At 37.8% G+C, this 18,678-nt stretch overlaps 1 protein-coding gene across 1 annotated transcript in view; it reads left to right on the plus strand.

Moving 5' to 3' along the window:
• The window catches only part of Exoc6 (exocyst complex component 6), a gene marked incomplete in the record, with an annotated part of 205,895 nt that overhangs the window by 100,692 nt on the left and 86,525 nt on the right, over window positions 1-18,678 (plus strand). Inside the window, 4 exon segments of the mRNA XM_008849623.1 lie at window positions 2,821-2,926; window positions 7,141-7,250; window positions 14,776-14,887; window positions 15,611-15,745. Coding sequence (XP_008847845.1) covers window positions 2,821-2,926; window positions 7,141-7,250; window positions 14,776-14,887; window positions 15,611-15,745 — 463 coding nt within the window.

Here is an 18,678-nt window from a genome sequence, read left to right on the forward strand (position 1 = left end):
AGATATATCAAACGTAGGTTAGCAAATATTTTCTCCCAACCTGTAAATTTTCTTTTTGTTATTTGTGTTGTTCTGTACAGACGCTTTTAATGTGATACAATCAGACATTGGCCAGTGTTGTGGGGCTATTTCATGTTCGTGATTACCTAGTTCTAATATAGTGTCTGTACATAATAGGAACTCATTGTGCATTCATAGGCTTTGGTTTGATAAACAGAGCATTTAAGACCATATTAATATTTTCAGAATATAAATGTGTCATTCATTAAATTACATCTTTTGCATAGTAAGAGATTCCCTGGCATTTGTATACAGGTCAATTTTAGGGTCTTCTAATAGTTTTTTATTTCCTTAAGACTTACCTTTTAATCTTTTATTTTTCAATTTTTATTTATTTTAATTTTATGCATATGAGTGTTTTGCCTGCATGTATGTAGGTGCACCCATGTCGTGCAATGCCCATAGAGACTAGAAGAAGGTATCAGATCCCCTAGAATTGGAGTTAGGACAGTTGTTAGCTGCCATGTGGGTTCTGGAAACTGAAATCAGGTCTTCTGAAAGAGCAGCCAGTGCTCTTAACCCCTGAGCCATCTCTCCAGCCCTGGTTTTTTGTAAACACTATTTAAAGTAAAGTAAAATAATAGAAACTTCTGTTTATTTTAAGTGAACAGAGCCTTTTTTTTTTAATTTTGTGTGACACTGTGGTTTAAACCCATGTCTTTTTTTGTAGCCCTTCATCAAGACCTAAGAACACATTTTACTGGCTAGATACCATCCTCTACTATAATCTATCTTTCTCCTGTCTTCCATACCTCAGAAAATACCTTGGATTAGGTGGGGGATACAGTCCCCATTAATTTATCCTGTCTATTTGTTAAAAGCCTTTATTTGTGTTGCTTTCTTTCTGTCTAATCTGCTATAGCTTTCATCTAAGTCCTCCTCACCTCTAAGTATTCCTCAGTCCTTCAAACTAGCTTTTCTGTGTTCAATATTGACCTTTTCTGATTTGTTCTCCAGAGTAAAAATCTTCCTATTGCATTTTTCTTAAAACCTCTTATTACCTATAAAAGAAAATCTTGGTGTTTCAGTTTACCACTTACCCAGCCTCATTTTTCACCATGTCTTTCATAAGCTTTATATTCTGTGCCAATACCATACTAGCTGTGTCTTTCATCTATTTACTATTTATCTATTTACTCACTTATTGTGTGTGTGTGTGTGTGTGTGTGTGTGAATGTGTGTGTGCATGTATGTGTCATGGCTTATATATGGAGGCCACAGGAAAACTTGGAGAAGTCAGTTCTCTTTTTCTAACATGTAGATCTTGGGGATCAAACTCAGCTCATCAGGCTTGGCAGCAGGCACGTTCTCCTGACAGCCCTAGCTATGATTTCATACCCCTGCCACTTACACTTTTTCACCTATTAAGCCTTTGCGCATATGTTCTTTGTGTCAAAAATGCTTTTCTCTGTAATCTCATCAGAAGTCTTTCTTTTCATCTTTGAAGACCCTGCATTGTACATGCCTTCTCTGTAAAGTGTTCCAGTGAAATAGTCCTATAACACCTACTTCGAGAGTTACTTCATCTTCTAGCCTGTTTTGAAATTTGTACTCGTCTACTCTATGTGTAATGCAGCATTATGAACATATTAGTTTGCATATCTTGTCTCTTCTGTTTGGTTCAAGAATAGGGATCTTGTTTTCATCTTCTTGAAGTTGGAAGTTTCATCGAAGTTCAGAGCTTAGTACATAATAAGTATCAGTAAATATTAGTCAAACTGAATTATTAATTAAAAGTAGTTGATGATTGGAAAGGAACTAGTTCAGGACGGGTTATGCTGCAGCAGTAATAGTCTTCCATAACTCAGTGGATGAAGAAAATTTGTTTCTCAGTCACACAGAAACCCTCAGGGGTCTAGTAGTCAGAGATCCCAGCTACTTTCATTTGAATATGTTGTCTCCCTTGTCATCAGGGAAAAAGGTTATTACATACAGTTTGTTCATAAATGCTTTAGACTCAAAGCAACAAATATTGCTTCCATTATAAGCTCAGTGGCTAAAAGCCAGTCATGCATCCCTGCCCAATTGCAAGGGGTCTATGACAAAGAGCAGAGGATAAGAGATGAATGCTAAATCTCTCTGCCTCACTAACTAGAAAGTTTCCTTTTTTTAATCATAACATTCTGAGGTTAAAGAAATTAAACACATTTAAAAAATATTATTTTATGTGTATGAGTGTTTTGCCTACATGTATGTCTGTGTACCATATGTGTGCCTGGTGCCCACAGAGGCTAGAAGAGGGCATCAGATCCCCTGGAACTGGAGTTACAGGCAATTGTGAGCTGCCATGTGAGTGCTGGGAGCTGAACCCAGGTCCTCTGGAAGAGCAGTAGGTGCTCTTAACTGCTGAGCCATTTCTCCACCTCATAACATGTTTTGATCTTCAAGAACTTACTGTTTATTTGGGATTAAGAAGACACAGACAAATATTTTGAAAGTTGTTTCTATAATGTAATTTGATCTGTTTTTCGTGACTGATTACAAGTCTGTACCATCTTGAGAATTGTTCTAGACAGGACAGTTAAAAGTAAAGTTCTAGAGGATGTAAACCTAGTAGAAAGAGGAGACTGGACATGAATTACGAGGTAGAAGACATCTCTGATACTGAATCTTAGAGTTCTGGATGGTTAATGTTTTCATGCTTGGACTTTACTTGACAAAAAAAAGTGCTTTTGTAGGAGCTGGATTTTTTAAGATAATGTCTTATAACACTTATGGTATATTTTGTAATAAGATTTCAATTTTCCTTTTTTTTAACAGGGACATTTTTGAAGAAGATAATTATAGCCCCATCCCTATTGCCAGTGAAGAAGAGTATAAAATGGTCACCAGCAAATTTCCCTTTCAAGATCCAGACCTTGAAAAGGTACAAGGTAGTTTTTAACTTAAGGATTTTTGTAAAACTAAGTTCATTATCTTTATTACTATATAAAATTAACCTGACATTGTAAATTAAGAATGGGGGGCAAGTTTTTGTTGTGTAATTTGAGAAAATTAATTATATTTTAACCTTTAGAGATTATATTATTGTCACTACTACTATTTTGATAAAGTTAACTTGGGGCTTTCCTGGGCGTACTAGAAAGAGTTATTCCAAATGTGAGGTAGATTTCCAGGGCAAGTACTACTTACATTGGGTGCATTACAGTTACATGTACTACATGCTGAGTAGATTGTGGTAGTGAGAATTGTTCTAGAGAGAGAAGAATTTCTTTGAAATATTCATCATTGTAGAAAATCTTATTTCGTGGCTTTAAAGAAGTATCCCAGGCTGGGGAGATGGCTCTGTGGGCAAGGTGCTTACTGCATAAGTATGAGTATCAAGAGTTTGTACCCCTTCACTCATGTAAAAGCCAGAGCTGGATGTTGCCTTGGACATTTGTAACCCCTGTGCTAGAAGGCAAATATACACAGATCTCAGGGGCTCAACTGCATAGCCAGTCTAGCTGAAACTGTGAGCTTCAGGTTCAGTGAAGAGACCTCATCTCAAGAAGTAAGGTAGACAGCAATAGAAGAAAGCACTTGACATTGATCTCTGGCCTCTACACACACGTGCACACACTGCCCCCCATATACAGTGCTTTCTACACTTGATCTTAGCCAAAAGGCTGATTCTTGATACAAAATACTTTCTACAAAAGTTTATTTTGATTAAATAACAGGTATATGAAGGTAGTAGCTACTTGCAGATTTTGTCTAGAAGTAGCAATATGCATTTCAGACTCAAAATAACAAAGGACAGGAAAGACAGAGGAAGTTGACCAGCATATAGGCCATTCTGTAACACACTAGAGTGCACATGTGCATGCTCATATATACACAAACATGCACAGTTGCACATATCCAGTGTCTCTGGGTAGAATCAGATTTCAAGAAAAAAGAATATCATACTTTGAAACAAAGAGACACTCTCAAACAAGGTGGAAGGTGATTAACATCAAGATTGTCTTCGGACTTTCACACACTGTGGTGTACGTTTATCCATACTCAAACACAAACACGCATACACGCACACAGCGCACGCTCTCTCTCTCTCTCTCTCTCTCTCCCTCTCCCTCTCCCCCTCCCCCTCCCCCTCCCTCTTCTTCTTCCTCCTCCTCCTCCTAAGGTTGCTAAACTATTTAAAATAGGTTATTTAAAGGAAGTTTAATTTTGCTTTAGAAAACTTTCAATATATGCAGGATTTCTTAGGATTAAGTTCTTAATTTAGGAATTATGTTCACTGATCACATTTTTACATGAGGAAAAGATGAAATAATTTATTATGAAGCACAGGTTGTTGAAGTATAGGAGGTGAAATTCAAGAAATGCGATGGGGGAGAGGTGGCTAGATGACTTAGCTCTTGCTGCACAAGACTGGTGACCCGAGTTCCATCCCAGGAACTCACATAAAAGTGGAAGGAAAGAACTGAGTCTACAGAGTTGTCCTCTGATGTACACATGTGCTATGGGCATGCATGTGTAGGTCAGAGCATGCTCACAGACTCCATACATAAATATACAATAATAATAAATAAAAATAAATTTTAAAAAGAAATATAATTGGAAGGACTGGGGAGATGGCTTAGTCAATAAAGTACTTGCTGTGCAAGCAGAAGGATCTGAGTTTAGATCCACATAAAAGCTGACCACAGTGGTGCATGTCTTTAATCCCAGTGTTGGGGAGGCAGAGGCAGGCAGATGCCTAGAGCTTGCTGGCCATCCAGTCTAGCTGAATCACTGAATTCCAGGTTCAGGGAGAAACCCCGTCTCAAAAAAATAGAAGGTGGAGTGGGGTGTGGTGCACGTGACTTTAATCCCAGCACTTGGGAGGCAGAGGCAGGTGGGTCTTTGTGAGTTTGAAGCTAACCTGGTCTACATAGCAAGACCCTGTGTCAAAAAATAAAAATAAATAATACATAATAAAGTAGAGAGCAATTGAGGAAGACACCTAATGTTGACCTCTGGCCTCCACACACATACATGCATGCACATACACACACACACACACAGATACACATACCATATATACATACAGAGAGACAGAGACAGAGACAGAGATGTAATTGGAGAAGTAGAAAGGGGCAGACCATAATAGCTCTTGAAAATAATGTTAGTTTGTTTAGCTTTTATAATGAGGACTCTGAGAAGCTAACAAAAGGATTTTAAGTGGTAACAGCAATCAGAGTTTTGCTTTAGGAAAATGAGTCCAGCTAATGTGTGGAGAATTTATTGGAGAAGAATAAGACTGGTGACAAGGAGACCAGCTAGGAGTTTACAGTTGTTCTGGTGAGAGAGGTTGTTGACTTCAGTAGAGGCTATGGTCATAGAACTTGACTTACAGGGTTGTAATAACAGAAATTGGCGGTTTTTTTTGCATGTATGGGATAAGAAAGATAAAGAGGTTAAGTATAATAATCAAGTTTCTACCTTGGATGATAGTAGCATTCACCATGATGGGAAATATGAAAAGGGAAGGTTTAGGGGAAAAAAAGGAAAAAAAGGATAATTTTATTTTGGGACCTATTATGTATGAAATGGTACAGACAAGTGGAGGTGTCCAGTGGGTACTTAGGTATATGGATTTGATTTGATCTAGAGTTGTAGATTTGGAAGTTGGTGGCATTGGCATGGTGGTTGGAGTCACGAGTACCTGAAATCAACTCAGGTAGAGTTTAGTAAGAAGATCTAGGATAAAGCTGAAAGTCCTAGCAGTAATTAAAGGCTGTCTAGAGTAAGAGAAATAGAGCATGCAGAGAAGTAGAAGGAAGCCAGGGTGGGACCAAGATGTCAAGGATGGGCGGGAGAGCCTTTCAGAAGCAGAAGAGGGCTAACTTGTCATATACTTCAAAGAAGTCAGGTAATGTGAAAAGCTCATGCTTAACAACTAGGGAGTCATTGGTGATCTTTGTGAGGGCATGTTCACTAATATAACAAGGTTGCAATAAATATCAAGGTGAAAGTGTATATTGGACTTCATATAGCATAAATGAGAGGCTTTTGGTTAGACTCTTGGAGGAATTTTCCTTTCTTGGAGATTGAGAATTTTCAAGCGAATCCTGGCTGATAAACTACTTCAGCCAAGACACGCATTGTAAACCATTGATCCCATACCAATGTTTTTTGGTAATGTGATCAGAAAACTTTTATAAGATATATTCTGGAGCTTGGGATAAACTGGATGCCATCTTGGATTGGCATCATTCCTTTATTGAAGCTGAGTGAAGGGAGCCTTATTATTATTTTAAAAATGCAGACTGGAGAGATGACTCAGCAGAAAAGAGCATAATCATGAGGACCTGAGTTCAGATCCCCAGCACTCACATAAAAAGCCAGATGTGACTTATGTACACCTGTAACCCCAGTGCTGTGGGAGGCAGAGACAGGAAGATTTCTGGGGCTTGCTGGCCAGCAGCCTGGCTCCAGATTCAGTGAGAGACCCTGTCCCAAGAGATTAAGGGGGAAGAGTGAAAGAGGAGGACACTTGACATCCTCTTCTGGCCTCTGTGTTGGCAGATGTGTTGCTAGTTAGCTAGCTAGCACATCTGCACATGCATGTGTGTATATACCACCCCCACGTACCATATATCAAAAACTGTGTCAGGAAGCTGGTGTATAATTTTCCTGGCTACCCTGACTCTTGTATCATAAACATAAAGAAGGAGACAGCTAAACATCTGCTACATAATGCTTGTATCATCAGAACACAAAAAAAACGTGTGGTCTCTGCTTGACAGAAGTCTGGTAATATGATTTAATCATAGGATTAAATGGCTATGCATTATTTTATTCAGAGATATTCTAGGTTTCATTAAAACATTAAAAAATAGGCCAGGTGTGTCAGCATATGCCTTGGAAGGCAAAGGCAGAAGGATCACAAGGTCAATGCCATGCAGGGCTACCTAGTGGGATCCTGTTTCAAAATAGTTAGCTAGCTAACAAGCTAACTAAATAAAATTTAAAAAATAAAATATAACCATAGAATTTTGTATAGTTATTTATGATTCAAATGTGAAATCATCTTCATTTTTTACCTTTATAAGTGACTAGGATATTGTTTTCTAAAGCATCAAAAACAATATTAACTTTCTCTTTTTACAGCAATCTTTCCCAAAGAAATTTCCCATGTCTCAGTCAGTGCCTCTTATTTATATTCAAGTTAAAGAATTTATTTATGCCAGCCTTAAATTTTCAGAGTCACTACACCGAAGGTAAGCTCTCTAATGTGGAATATTAATCATCTTTTTAAAAAAATATTTTATTTTATTTTTTGTGATGTGATACATGCGTATGTGTGTTTTACCTGCATGCATATAAGTACACCATGTGCATGCAATACCTGTGGAGGACAAAAGAGGGTGTTGGATCCCCTGGAATTGGGGTTACTGACAGTTGTTAGCAGCCATGTGGGTTCTGGGAACTGAACCCAGGTCTGCAAGAACAGCCGATGCTCTTAACTGCTGAGCCATCTCTCCATTCGCAACAACATTTAGGTGTTTTTATAGAATATTAACATTTTATTTTCATACTCTTTAATGGATCATTTCATTAGAAAGGCTTACATATTTTAGTCATATTAAGGCTAGGTTGCTATAAATACATAGTATTTCTTTAACTTTTTGTTATATAAGTCTTTCATAAAATAGAGATTATTCGATAGAAAAGTTCTATATCCTCAGCATCTAGATTTAATAGTAATAAATATGTATTTAAAATATTTTTATTATTTTTTTAAAAGATTTATTATTTTTATTTTACGTTATGAGTTTATTGCCTGCACATATGTAAGTACACCCATTTTGTACAATGCCTGTGGAGGTCAGAAGAGGCTGTCAGATCCCCTGGAACTGGAGTTACGGACAGTTCTTAGCCACCATGTGGGTGCTGGGAATCAAACCCAGGTCCTCTGCAAGAGCAGCCAGTGGTCTTAACCACTGAGCCATCTCTCCAGCCCATTATTATTATTATTATTAATATTTATTTTCTTTTTGGTCTTTTTGAGACAGGGTCTCCCTGTAGCCCCAGCTGTCCTGGAATTCACTATGTAGACCAGGCTGGCCTTGAACTTACAGAGATCTGCTTGCCTCTGCCTCCCAAGTGCTGGGATTAAAGGTGTGTGTCACCACACCTGGCATATTACTATGAATGTATTGCCTGCATGTAAAGTGCACCCATGTCGTGCAATGCCTGAGGAGGTCAGAAAAGGGTGCTGGATCCCCTGAAACTGGAGTTATAGACGGTGGCTACCATGTGGGTGCTGGGAACTAAACCCTGGTTCTCTACAAGAATATCCAGTGCTCTATAACCACAGCCCCAGTAACAAATATTTTCCCATATGTTCTTTGTCTATCTTTTATTAAAACAGTTGAAAGAAAATTTCAGAAACAGTGACCTTTTACCCTTTAGTACTTTGTAGGAATTTCTAAAAAAACAATGAAGACATTTTATTATTTAATGACACTTAACAAAACTAACCTCTTTTCCTATTCAATTTCCTAGTACGTTTCATTTTTCTCAAAAACCACTTTTCTGGTGTATGTTTCTATCAGGGTTCAGACTCCACATTTCACATTCATTGTTACATATGCTTCTCCAATGTCTCCTTTTTATTTATGCCTTTGATTTACTGAAAAGTTGGTATTGTTAATAGTTTTTTTCAGGTAGACTCTGTGTATGTGTGTGTGTGTGTGTGTGTGTGTGTGTGTGTGCGTGTGTGCACGCGCATATGCATGTGGAGGCCAGAAGTTGACATAAGGGTCTTCCTCAGATACTTATTTTGAGGCCAGTTTGCTCACTGAACCTGGGGTTCACCAAATGGCTAGGCTGGCTATTTCTGTCTCTCCAGTGTTGGGATTACAGATAGACTCCATGACAACCAACTTTTATGTGGGTGTTGGAGATCTGAACTCAGGCCCACATGCTTGCATAACAGGCATTTTACTGATTAAATCATCTTTCCAGTCCCCTTTTTTTTCAGATAGAGTTTAATGATTTAGCAAAATCAGTAAAATAAAGACCATTCTAGCAAGTTGGTATCATACTCAGTAGTAGAGACCAGCACAGCTGGTGAAACTGTAGCCAATTTCATTTTATAGGCAAGAAAATACTGTTTATCTGATAACGTAATACCTTGGGTTGGTGGAGATAGGAAATGTGATATTATCTCTGTTTGCTAATAAGGAAACCAGACTCAAAAGGCCAAATCATTTATCTAGGATGACCCAACTAGTTACACTGAGAACTGGGATGAAGAGCAGGTCTTCTGATTCTATGTCAAAATGCCTGGTATAGTGTCTGGCATAAGAAATAATCTGTTAGTGGTAGCAAAAATTAATCTTTGTGCTTTCTAGCTGCCTTGCTTGATCCTGCACAAAAGCCATGTTGTGGATTCTGATGAACTCTCTGAAAGATAAGAGCGGTGATGCTAGCTTTCATAATGCCTTCTTATAGAAATCTTCTGAATTTGAAGCTTTTGAATCTGAATTGATTTGAAGATTTTGAATCTGAATTGATTTCTGAATTTTGAAATCTCCTGAACTGAAGCAGGAAATGTCCTTTCTCAGCGGAAACTGCTGAATTTTAAGTCACAAAAAGGCATGAAGGGAATTCGGATATTAACAATTGTTTATTTCTCAAATGGAAACAATAAGAATAATAACATTTGTAGTTTATTATTTTATTGTATCTGTCTCTTATTGTTAGGTACTGTTATTTTACTTTTAAATAAGACATAAATAAAAAGAATTGTTTATGTTGATAGGGGAAAAGAGTATCTGGCTTAAGTTTTACACTGTTCTATTCTGTTCTGTTCCTTTTTTTTTTTTGGTCTTTTTGAGACATGGTCTCCCTGTAGCCCCAACTGGTGGCCTGGAACTTACTTTGGTACACCAGGTTGGCCTTGAACTCAGAGATCCACCTTCCTCTGGCTCCTGAGTGCTGGGACTAAAGGTGTGCATCACCATGCCCAGCTTGTTCTTTACTTCTGAATGGGGATTTTTAGTAAAATTTTAAAATTTCTGATCATGAATAATATGAATGGGAGAGAAGAGGAAGGCCAATATCTAGCATCTCCTGTGCTGTGTGGTTCCCATAAGCCAGTGTTTCTCAAACTTTAGTCCCCAGAACATCAATTTTAGCATCACAGGAGAAATTTCTAGAATTTCTTTTTTAGACTTACTGAATGAGAAACTCAGGGTGGGACCTAGTATTTTGCTAGTTTCTCTCAGTGGTTTTGATGTGCCCCAAACTTAAAACTACTGCCCAACCCTTCATCATACTCCGTCAGCCATTTATACCAAAGTCTCTAAAGATAGTAGTTTAGATACTAGAAGCAATGTGTTCCCTGAAGTATACAGCATGACACATGCGGCATAATCTAGCTTTTGAAAAACATTGAATACAAATGAGTGTTTACTGAAAAAAAATCACATAAAATGACTCCATTATAAGAATAGGTTTTTAGTAGATTTACCTTGGGCCACAAATGGTTGAGAGCCACCAGTAATTTATGCTTGTCCAATTTTGATTTAACATTCTGTTCTGATCTAAAGCAGAAGCTGTTTAATACAGTGCTTAGGAACCTAGGCTTTAGATTCTGACAGACCTTAGTTACTCAAATTTGATGCCGGTGAGAAAGGTGAAGGGCATTCCTTTCTCCCTCGGGCGCTGGCTAGGTGTTAGGCACTGCTAAAGCACTGTTAAAATCTGTTGAAAAAAGTATTTATTTAGCCAAAGCTGGCCTTGAACTACTGATCATTCAGCTTCTACCTCCCAAGTGTTGGGATCAAAGGTGTGTGCTACCCACACTTTGCTACATTCATGTTCATTTTCCTATAAATAAGCAAAGACATTGGAGATCGGACAAGTTAAGACCCTGATTAGCAGCTGTTGGACACTCCCTTGCTGCCCTGACTGCCTTAAGTAAACCTATTAGTCACATAGACAGCTACACCATTACCCTTATGCCAGCACTGCCTTCTGGAACATTCCATGGATACTTTCAGGAAACTGTAGGATGATTACAGCTGATTGCTCTGGGTTCTGAAGGTGTAGCTTCAGCCAGGGCTATCTGAAAGAATTTATACCAGACTTGTGGTTTCAAAAGCCTTGGTGAATTCTAGATGACCCTTTAGTCATGTCTACCCTGGTCAGGGGGAATACTTCCCTTGATGGTCTAGCAGAGGGACTATGGTGACTGGTGGTAAGAGGCAAGGCTGTTATTGGTCCAGAACAAAAGCCTCAGTGACTGATAAGTGACAGAGCTGTGATTGGCCCAAATAGTGATTGGACCAAACATCCTTTCTTAGGCAGTATAAACTGCTCAGGCTCACTTTGTAAATTGGCTGGGAGATACTTTACTGTGCTACCTTTGAAGCTTGATGTTTCAACACTGGGTCCAATAAAAGACCTCTCTTGAGTGATCTTTTCTTGCCTTCTTTTAGTAGTGTGGAATGAACTGGTAATAGAGCAACAGAGGCAGTAAAACAGTAGTAGGGAAAGCTGAGCAGTGGGCAGGCCAAGCTGTGAAAGTAGCAAGGCAGCTGGCTATTTGACAGTTGAAGAAGCATCTGAACAGTTAGAGCAGCCAGGGAAGGAGAAAGCAGGTGACAGGAGAGAGATTACAAGAGGGTAGAGAGCTGAGGTGAACAAAAGCATAAAGGTTCTAAGAAACTAGAGAAGAGAAACTGAAGGCCTTGGTTGTCATGAGTTCCAGAGAGTTGTCTAGTAATTCTTCAGGACCAAGGGTCTTAGGCCCCAGCTGAGAGCTGGAAATCTGGCACTGCAGGGGCTAAGGGTCCCACTAGCTGAGGCCTGCATGCAGACTGTAAGTGAAGGCCTAAGTGTTCTGAATCCCGAGACCTGCATGAGGACTTTAGTATTAGAGGGTACCACTTGCTGCTGCCTCTGCCTTGCCTACTAGTGCTAGTGCTGCTTGCTGCTGCTGCTGCTGCTAAACACTAAGGAAAACAAAGCTGCACTAGGCTAGCTCTTGAAAAACTTATTGCCTGCTATGACCATGACTTTTTTTTTTTTTAAACGGTGGAGCAAAGGAACCCTCAACCAGTTGATTCATGGTGATGCTAGCATTACTAACCAAAGTAGGACCTTGGACAAATTGTCTCCATAAACGACATTTTTCTCATCTGCAAAATGAAGGGAATAATTTGTAGGGTGGTTCTGAGAATGAAGTGAGGCAATGTGTGTGCATAAAGTCGTCACTATAGTGCCTTGCACACAAGAGGCTCAAAGTGTTTAGGAAAGGATGGGATGCTGGAATATTAGATATAAGGCTAGAGCTTGGAGTGTTTATTATAATTGACTTTCTGAAAGCATTGGGGGAGCTGTTGAGGAGTGTTTAAGGAATGCCATGCTTAGGGTTATACTTTAAAAAGTTTACTCTGGTCTCATTGTGGATGATAGATTGGAGAAGGATGAAAAGAGCTGTTGTGTTGAGGAGCTGAAGGCAGTGGTTCAAGAAAGAGGAATAATGACTGAAATGAGATCAGTGGTTACAAAAAGGAAGAAGCATGCAGTGAGTGTTTAGGATCTGAAATTGGGGTAGGTAATTGGATGAAGAAGTTACAAGATAGAGAACAATTTGACTTATATTTGGTTATACTCGAATCTGTTTATGTCCTTCTAAGTAATAGAGAGTTCAGTTGTTATTAGTCAACTTTGGAAGCATCTTGAATGCATTCTCTTATTTTGCAGTAAACAAATCCAAGTAAAAGGAACAAACAAAAAGCTTGTCCTTGGCACTCATCCTGCAATTGGCTCAAATGAGAATAAGAGTATATTTGAGAATTATTATTATTCATGACACTGACTCTCAAACCTGGCCTTCTACATGCTGAATACACACTCTACCATTGAGTTCTACCCCATCCCTGAGAATTATTCTTGAAGCTACAATCCTGAACATTAACTTCTTCCATTTCTTTCCCTTAATGTTTTCTAAATTAGTATTTACAATTTGAATGTTCTTACAATGACTTCTTATTATCCAAGCTAAATGTTGATTTATGAATTACAGAAACTCATATCGAGTTAAGATATTATTAAACTTGAAGAAAGTATAGAAACTTAGCATTTTGGAATTAACTTTAAAATAAATATTTTATTATTTTCATTTTATGTATATGAATATATTGCCTGCATGTATGTAAATGCACCCATGTCATGCAGTGTCCAAGGAGGTCAGAAGAGTGTGTTGGATCCCCAGGACCTGGAGTTACAGATGGTTGTTAGCCACCCTATGGGTACTGGGAACCGAACCCAGGACCTCTGCAAGAGCAGCCAGTGCTCTTCACTGCTGAGCCATCTCTCCAGTCCCTTTTTATTAACTTTTAATAAAAAGTCCCTTTAAATTAACTTTTATTTAAAGGCTGTTAATTGTAACTTATGTTTAAAATAGTAGTTCTAAAGTAGGGATAAACTGGCTTTCCCTGCTGCCACCCATCCTTCTACATTTGGCAATGACTAGACACAATTTTGGTTGTCACAACTGCGAGGAGGAGTGTGCTACTCAGAACTGGCAGGTAGGAGCCAAAGATGCTGCTGAACATTCCACAGTGTGCAGAACAGTCCTCCAACAAACAGTTATTCAGCTTCAGATGTCAGTAATGCTGAGACTGACCTAATGCCTGCCAGTTTTAATAATGAGACTTTATCTAAGAAAAGATTATTCTCAGGTTGGAGGTCTAGTGCTTAGAAGAAAAGAATGAACTTTTTAGTGCAGCTCAGCAATTTTTAGAATATTAAGAAGTACACACACAGGGTTTGGGGGGTTTCTGTTGTTTTGGGTAACAAATTTAATAGTTTAAGGCAATTATGAAAATCACAGTACAAATGATTAGCTTAGTTTTGTTTAAAATCTAAGTCTGTTAATTAAGCATAACTAGAAAGAGCTCATATGAAATTTATTTTCTGGGTGTTTTCTGTGTGTGTGTGTGTGTGTGTGTGTGTGTGTGTGTGTGTGTGTGTGTGTGTATGTCTGTCTGTCTGTGTCTTTGTCTTTGTCTGTGTGTATGAGTGCCGCCTGGGTACATGCATGTGTGTGGGTATGGGCTATGGATTGAGCATGTTGCCTCACATGTGTCAAGAAAGCACTTTACAACTTAGCTACATCCCTAGTCCTTCAATTTTAAAAGTAATTTTTAACTACTGTTGTGCATGAAGTACCTTACAAAGTGACTAGTCTACAGTGGAGTTATATTTTTGTTTTAAGTATCTCACAGGTTTTCTGTGGTGATTGGATGCATTTAAATTGTCATAAATGAACATTCTGCTTTATGTACATGTCCTCCTTTCTAAGACTTATTTTTATTATATGTATGAGTGTTTTGCCTGCATGTATGTATGTATACCATGTTTGTGCCTGGTGCCCATGGAGGTCAGAAGAGGGCATCAGATCACCTGGCATTGAAGTTACAGATGATTGTGAGCCATCATGGCGGTGCTGGGAACCAATCCTGAGTCTTCTGCAAGAGCAACAAGTTCTCTTAACCCCTGAGCTATCTCTCCAGCCCAAATGTCCGTTCTTTGAAATTAAATTGAAGTTTATGGATTAGGAAGTATGAGTTCAATATAAGATATAGATATATATAAACATGATTTATATATTAGATATAAAAGATGATTTAGAACAAGTTCTCTTAGTAAATTGTATTACATTATTGAGAATGTTAACTAATTATATCCTTAGAAAGCTTAATTACTGTTAATATTTGTTTTTAGTTCCACAGAAATAGATGATATGCTTAGAAAGTCAACTAATCTGCTGCTGACCAGAACTTTGAGTAGCTGTTTACTGAATCTTATTAGAAAACCTCATATAGGTTTGACAGAGGTAAGAAGACACATTGCTAAATATTTTACTATTTGGAAAAAATATTAAATTTTAATATTAATTTAATAAAATTATAAATTGTTATAAATATTATCCTATAAAACTAGCTTTACATTTCAAATTTAATATAAGCAGACTTAAAAAAATAAAAGCATCAATGCCAATTGAAGAAATGTGAGGGAAGAGTTACATGGGGAATAGTAGTTGGAGATGAGGGATAGATTACTGATGCCATACTTTAATGGATAGTCTCAATCCCCATTGTTGTACTTGTTAAGTGTATAAGCTCTAAAAATTGCTATGAAAACTGATTTCAAAATAATTGGCTATATACTCCTGGTAGAGTGTATTTTTAAAACATTAGTGTTCATAAGCAGTATTTAGTAAAGACTTTTGAAATCAAATAACCAACTATATCTTGATTTTTTTAGGGGGGGTTGGTATTTTTTGGTATTTTTGAGACAGGGGCTCCCTGTAGCACCAGCTGGCCTGGAACTCGCTTTGTTGACCAGGCTGGCCTTGAACTACAAGAGGTCTGCCTGCTTCTGGCTCCCGAGTGCTGGGATTAAAGGCATGGGCCACTACACCCAGTCCAGTTATATCTTGTTTTGCTATAATTATGCAGAAATAATACAGTGGCTAAAAGTAATGGTTTTTTTTTTAAAACTCAGGTGGTCCTGATAGATGTGACCTGTATTTTACTATGGGTTTCATGTGTTTTAGCTGGTGCAAATCATCATAAACACAACACACCTGGAACAAGCTTGCAAATACCTTGAGGACTTCATAACTAACATCACAAATATATCTCAAGAAACTGTTCATACCACAAGACTTTATGGACTTTCTACTTTTAAGGTATATAAAAATCTGACCAAAATGTTTCATTGCAATTATTATAAGCAAACTTTAAAACATTAAAGATAATTTTTAATTATATGTGATTCTATTATCCTAACCATCGAGAATTAGAGATAATCATTGCTCATAATGGTAATTGGTTGTCAGTTCCTTTTTTGTGTTTTAAATACCTTGTTAAATATTGATTTTCTGTAATATAGTAGTTTGTTCATATTTTGACAACAAACTACCAGTAGTGCTGAACTGGACTGAGTTTCTAGTCATGTTACATGGTTCAATAATTTTATATGCTTGTGAGTGGGAATTAAAAATCTGAGATGAATGAAATAATTGTGAAATTTGCTTCTATCTTTTATTGACTCTGAAGAAAAAGAAATATTAGTTCATGTCATTTAAGTCTTCCTTTTGTCTGAATGAAAAGATTTCTGTTTGTATAAGACTGGAATATACTGAAGAATGGTGTTTTTAAACAATACAAGATTAAAAAATAATTTTATTTTTCTTTTAAGAACTGTTTTCTTATTAACTTGGAATAAAAAAATGAGATATTGTCTGTGTTAGCTTTTTTGCTGTGATAAATTCCTGAGAGACATGTTTAAGAGGAGGAAAGATTTCTTTTTGGCTTACAGTTTCAGAGGTCAGTCCCAGGTTCCTTGACCCTATTGCTCTCAGTCTAAGATGAGGCCAGACTTCAGGGTGGAGAGCACATGCTGGAGCAAAGGGACTCACCTAATAGCAGCTAGAGAGCAGAGGATGAGACTGTGCTGAGGCTTCTTCCTCCTTCTACTCTTGTCCTGTCTGTGCCTCCAGCCTCTTGACAGTGCCCACCAGCCACACTTAGGTCAGTTCTCCTGCTCAGTTGCTATACGGCATGCCAGTTGTCTCTGAAAAATCCTCCTAGGCATCTTTTCATCTAATCAGATTGACGAGCTTAACCATCACAGGGGTGTGATCATTAAACTAGTGGTAATGCACCGATTCTTTGCCTGTAAAATGAGCTTGCTAGTTTGCCTCATAGCCATTTCTAAAAATTTTTTATTAAGGGGCTGGAGAGATGGCTCAGCTGTTAAGAGAACTGGCTGCTCTTGCAGAGGACTTGGGTTTGGCTCCCAGTTCCCAGATAGTGGCTAACAACTATCCATAACTCCAGTTCCAAGGGATCTGACCCTGTCTTCTGAACTCCTCGGGCATTTACATACATACAGGCAAAAAACACTCATCGTATACATAAAAAATAAAATAAAAATAATTAATTTTTAATTTAAAAAATTCATATCATATTTTTGATATATTATAGATTACCCAATTTACTTGCTAAAAATATGTTGTAATAATTTACATTTTAAAATTTTATTTTGCTTATATTTAGAAATAAGTGACTTAATGCTTACACCCAGAGTTTGAAATTCTGAAATTCAGAAACAGCCCTGGGTTCCTAAAATAGTATGCTTATTCTCTAAACCTTCTGCTACTCTCGTGACCATTCATTCATTCATTCATTCACTCAATTTTATGTGTATGAATATTTTGTCTGCATCTATGTAAGTGCACCACATGCCAGAAGAGAGCATCAGATGCCCTAGAACTGGAGTTAAGAACAGTTGTTGGTCACAGTGTGGGTGCTAGGAACCGAATCTTGGTCCTTTGCCAGAGCAGCCAGTGCTATTAACCACTGAGCCATCTCTCCAGCCCTACTCTAGTAACCCTGGAGCTTATATAATTATCCTGATAACGTGCAACCCAAAGAATGCTATATTTAAGTCATTGGACTTAAAAAACATAGATATTAAAACTAAAACAGAAGCCTATAAAGGAAGTCATTCACTTACTTAGTATTATAGTAGGATGGTTAAGGTACTACTCTGGAGTTAGGCCACCATTGGACTTGAGAAGGTTTCTATTTATTTTGTTTTAAAATAATGATTACAAGTCCTTCCCCCCTTTCTTCCCTTCCTGCTTGCTTCCTTCCCTTCCTTCTTCCTTTTTTCTTTGTGTTTTTTTTTTGTTTGTTTGTTTGTTTGTTTTAAATAGGGTCTTGTATATCCTGGGCTAGACTCAGACTTGTGATCTTCCTGCTTCAGTCTGGGATTTAGTCCCAAATTCTGGGATTATAGGCATGACCCTCCATGCCTGGACCACAGATTATTTCATCTGTGAGATTAGATGCTACTTGGGGGCTGGAGAGATGGCTCAGTGGTTAAGAGGACTGGCTGGTCTTGCAGAGGACCCAGGTTCGATTCCCAGGACCCACATAGTGGCTAACAACTGTCCATTAACTCCAGTTCCAGGGAATTTGACACCCTCTTCTGACCTCTCTGCACCACACTGGTGTACTTACATGCATGCAGGCAATATGTTCATATGCATAAAATAAAAATAATAAAATATATTTTTTAAAAAGATTAGATACTACCTTATATAATGTCATTATGAGGATTAAATTAGTACAGAGCAACTTGTTGTATGTCAGTTATTTGCTGAGAACTCTATTAGTCCTTGAGGATATAAATAGCTATCTTCCTTCAAGTTTATGGGAGAAAAAATTGTAAAGACATTTAACACTATTTAAGTTGTTTAGGAGGACACTGCAATGTTATTCTAAGACAAATTGATCTTTAGCTTTTAAAAAAATATTTATTCTCATTCTGTGTGTGTGTGTATGTGTGTGTGCATGTGTGTGTGTGTGTGTGTGTGTGTGTGTGTGTGTGTGTACATGCCTGCACATGCTCCACAGTGATGGGGTAGGTCAGAGGACAACTTGTGGGAGTTGACTCTTTGCTTCTACCATATGGGTTCTGGAGTTTGATTTCAGGTTGTCAGCTTGTCAACAAGCTCCTTTCTCACTGACCCATCTTACCAGCTCTGATCTTTGGCTTTTATATTAGATTTCTTATAGTATTTCTACTTTATTCCTCTCCCTGTCCTTATAC

Source organism: Nannospalax galili, unplaced genomic scaffold (genome assembly GCF_000622305.1).
Source record: "Nannospalax galili isolate Female #2095 unplaced genomic scaffold, S.galili_v1.0 scaffold384, whole genome shotgun sequence".
NCBI lineage: Eukaryota > Metazoa > Chordata > Mammalia > Rodentia > Spalacidae > Nannospalax > Nannospalax galili.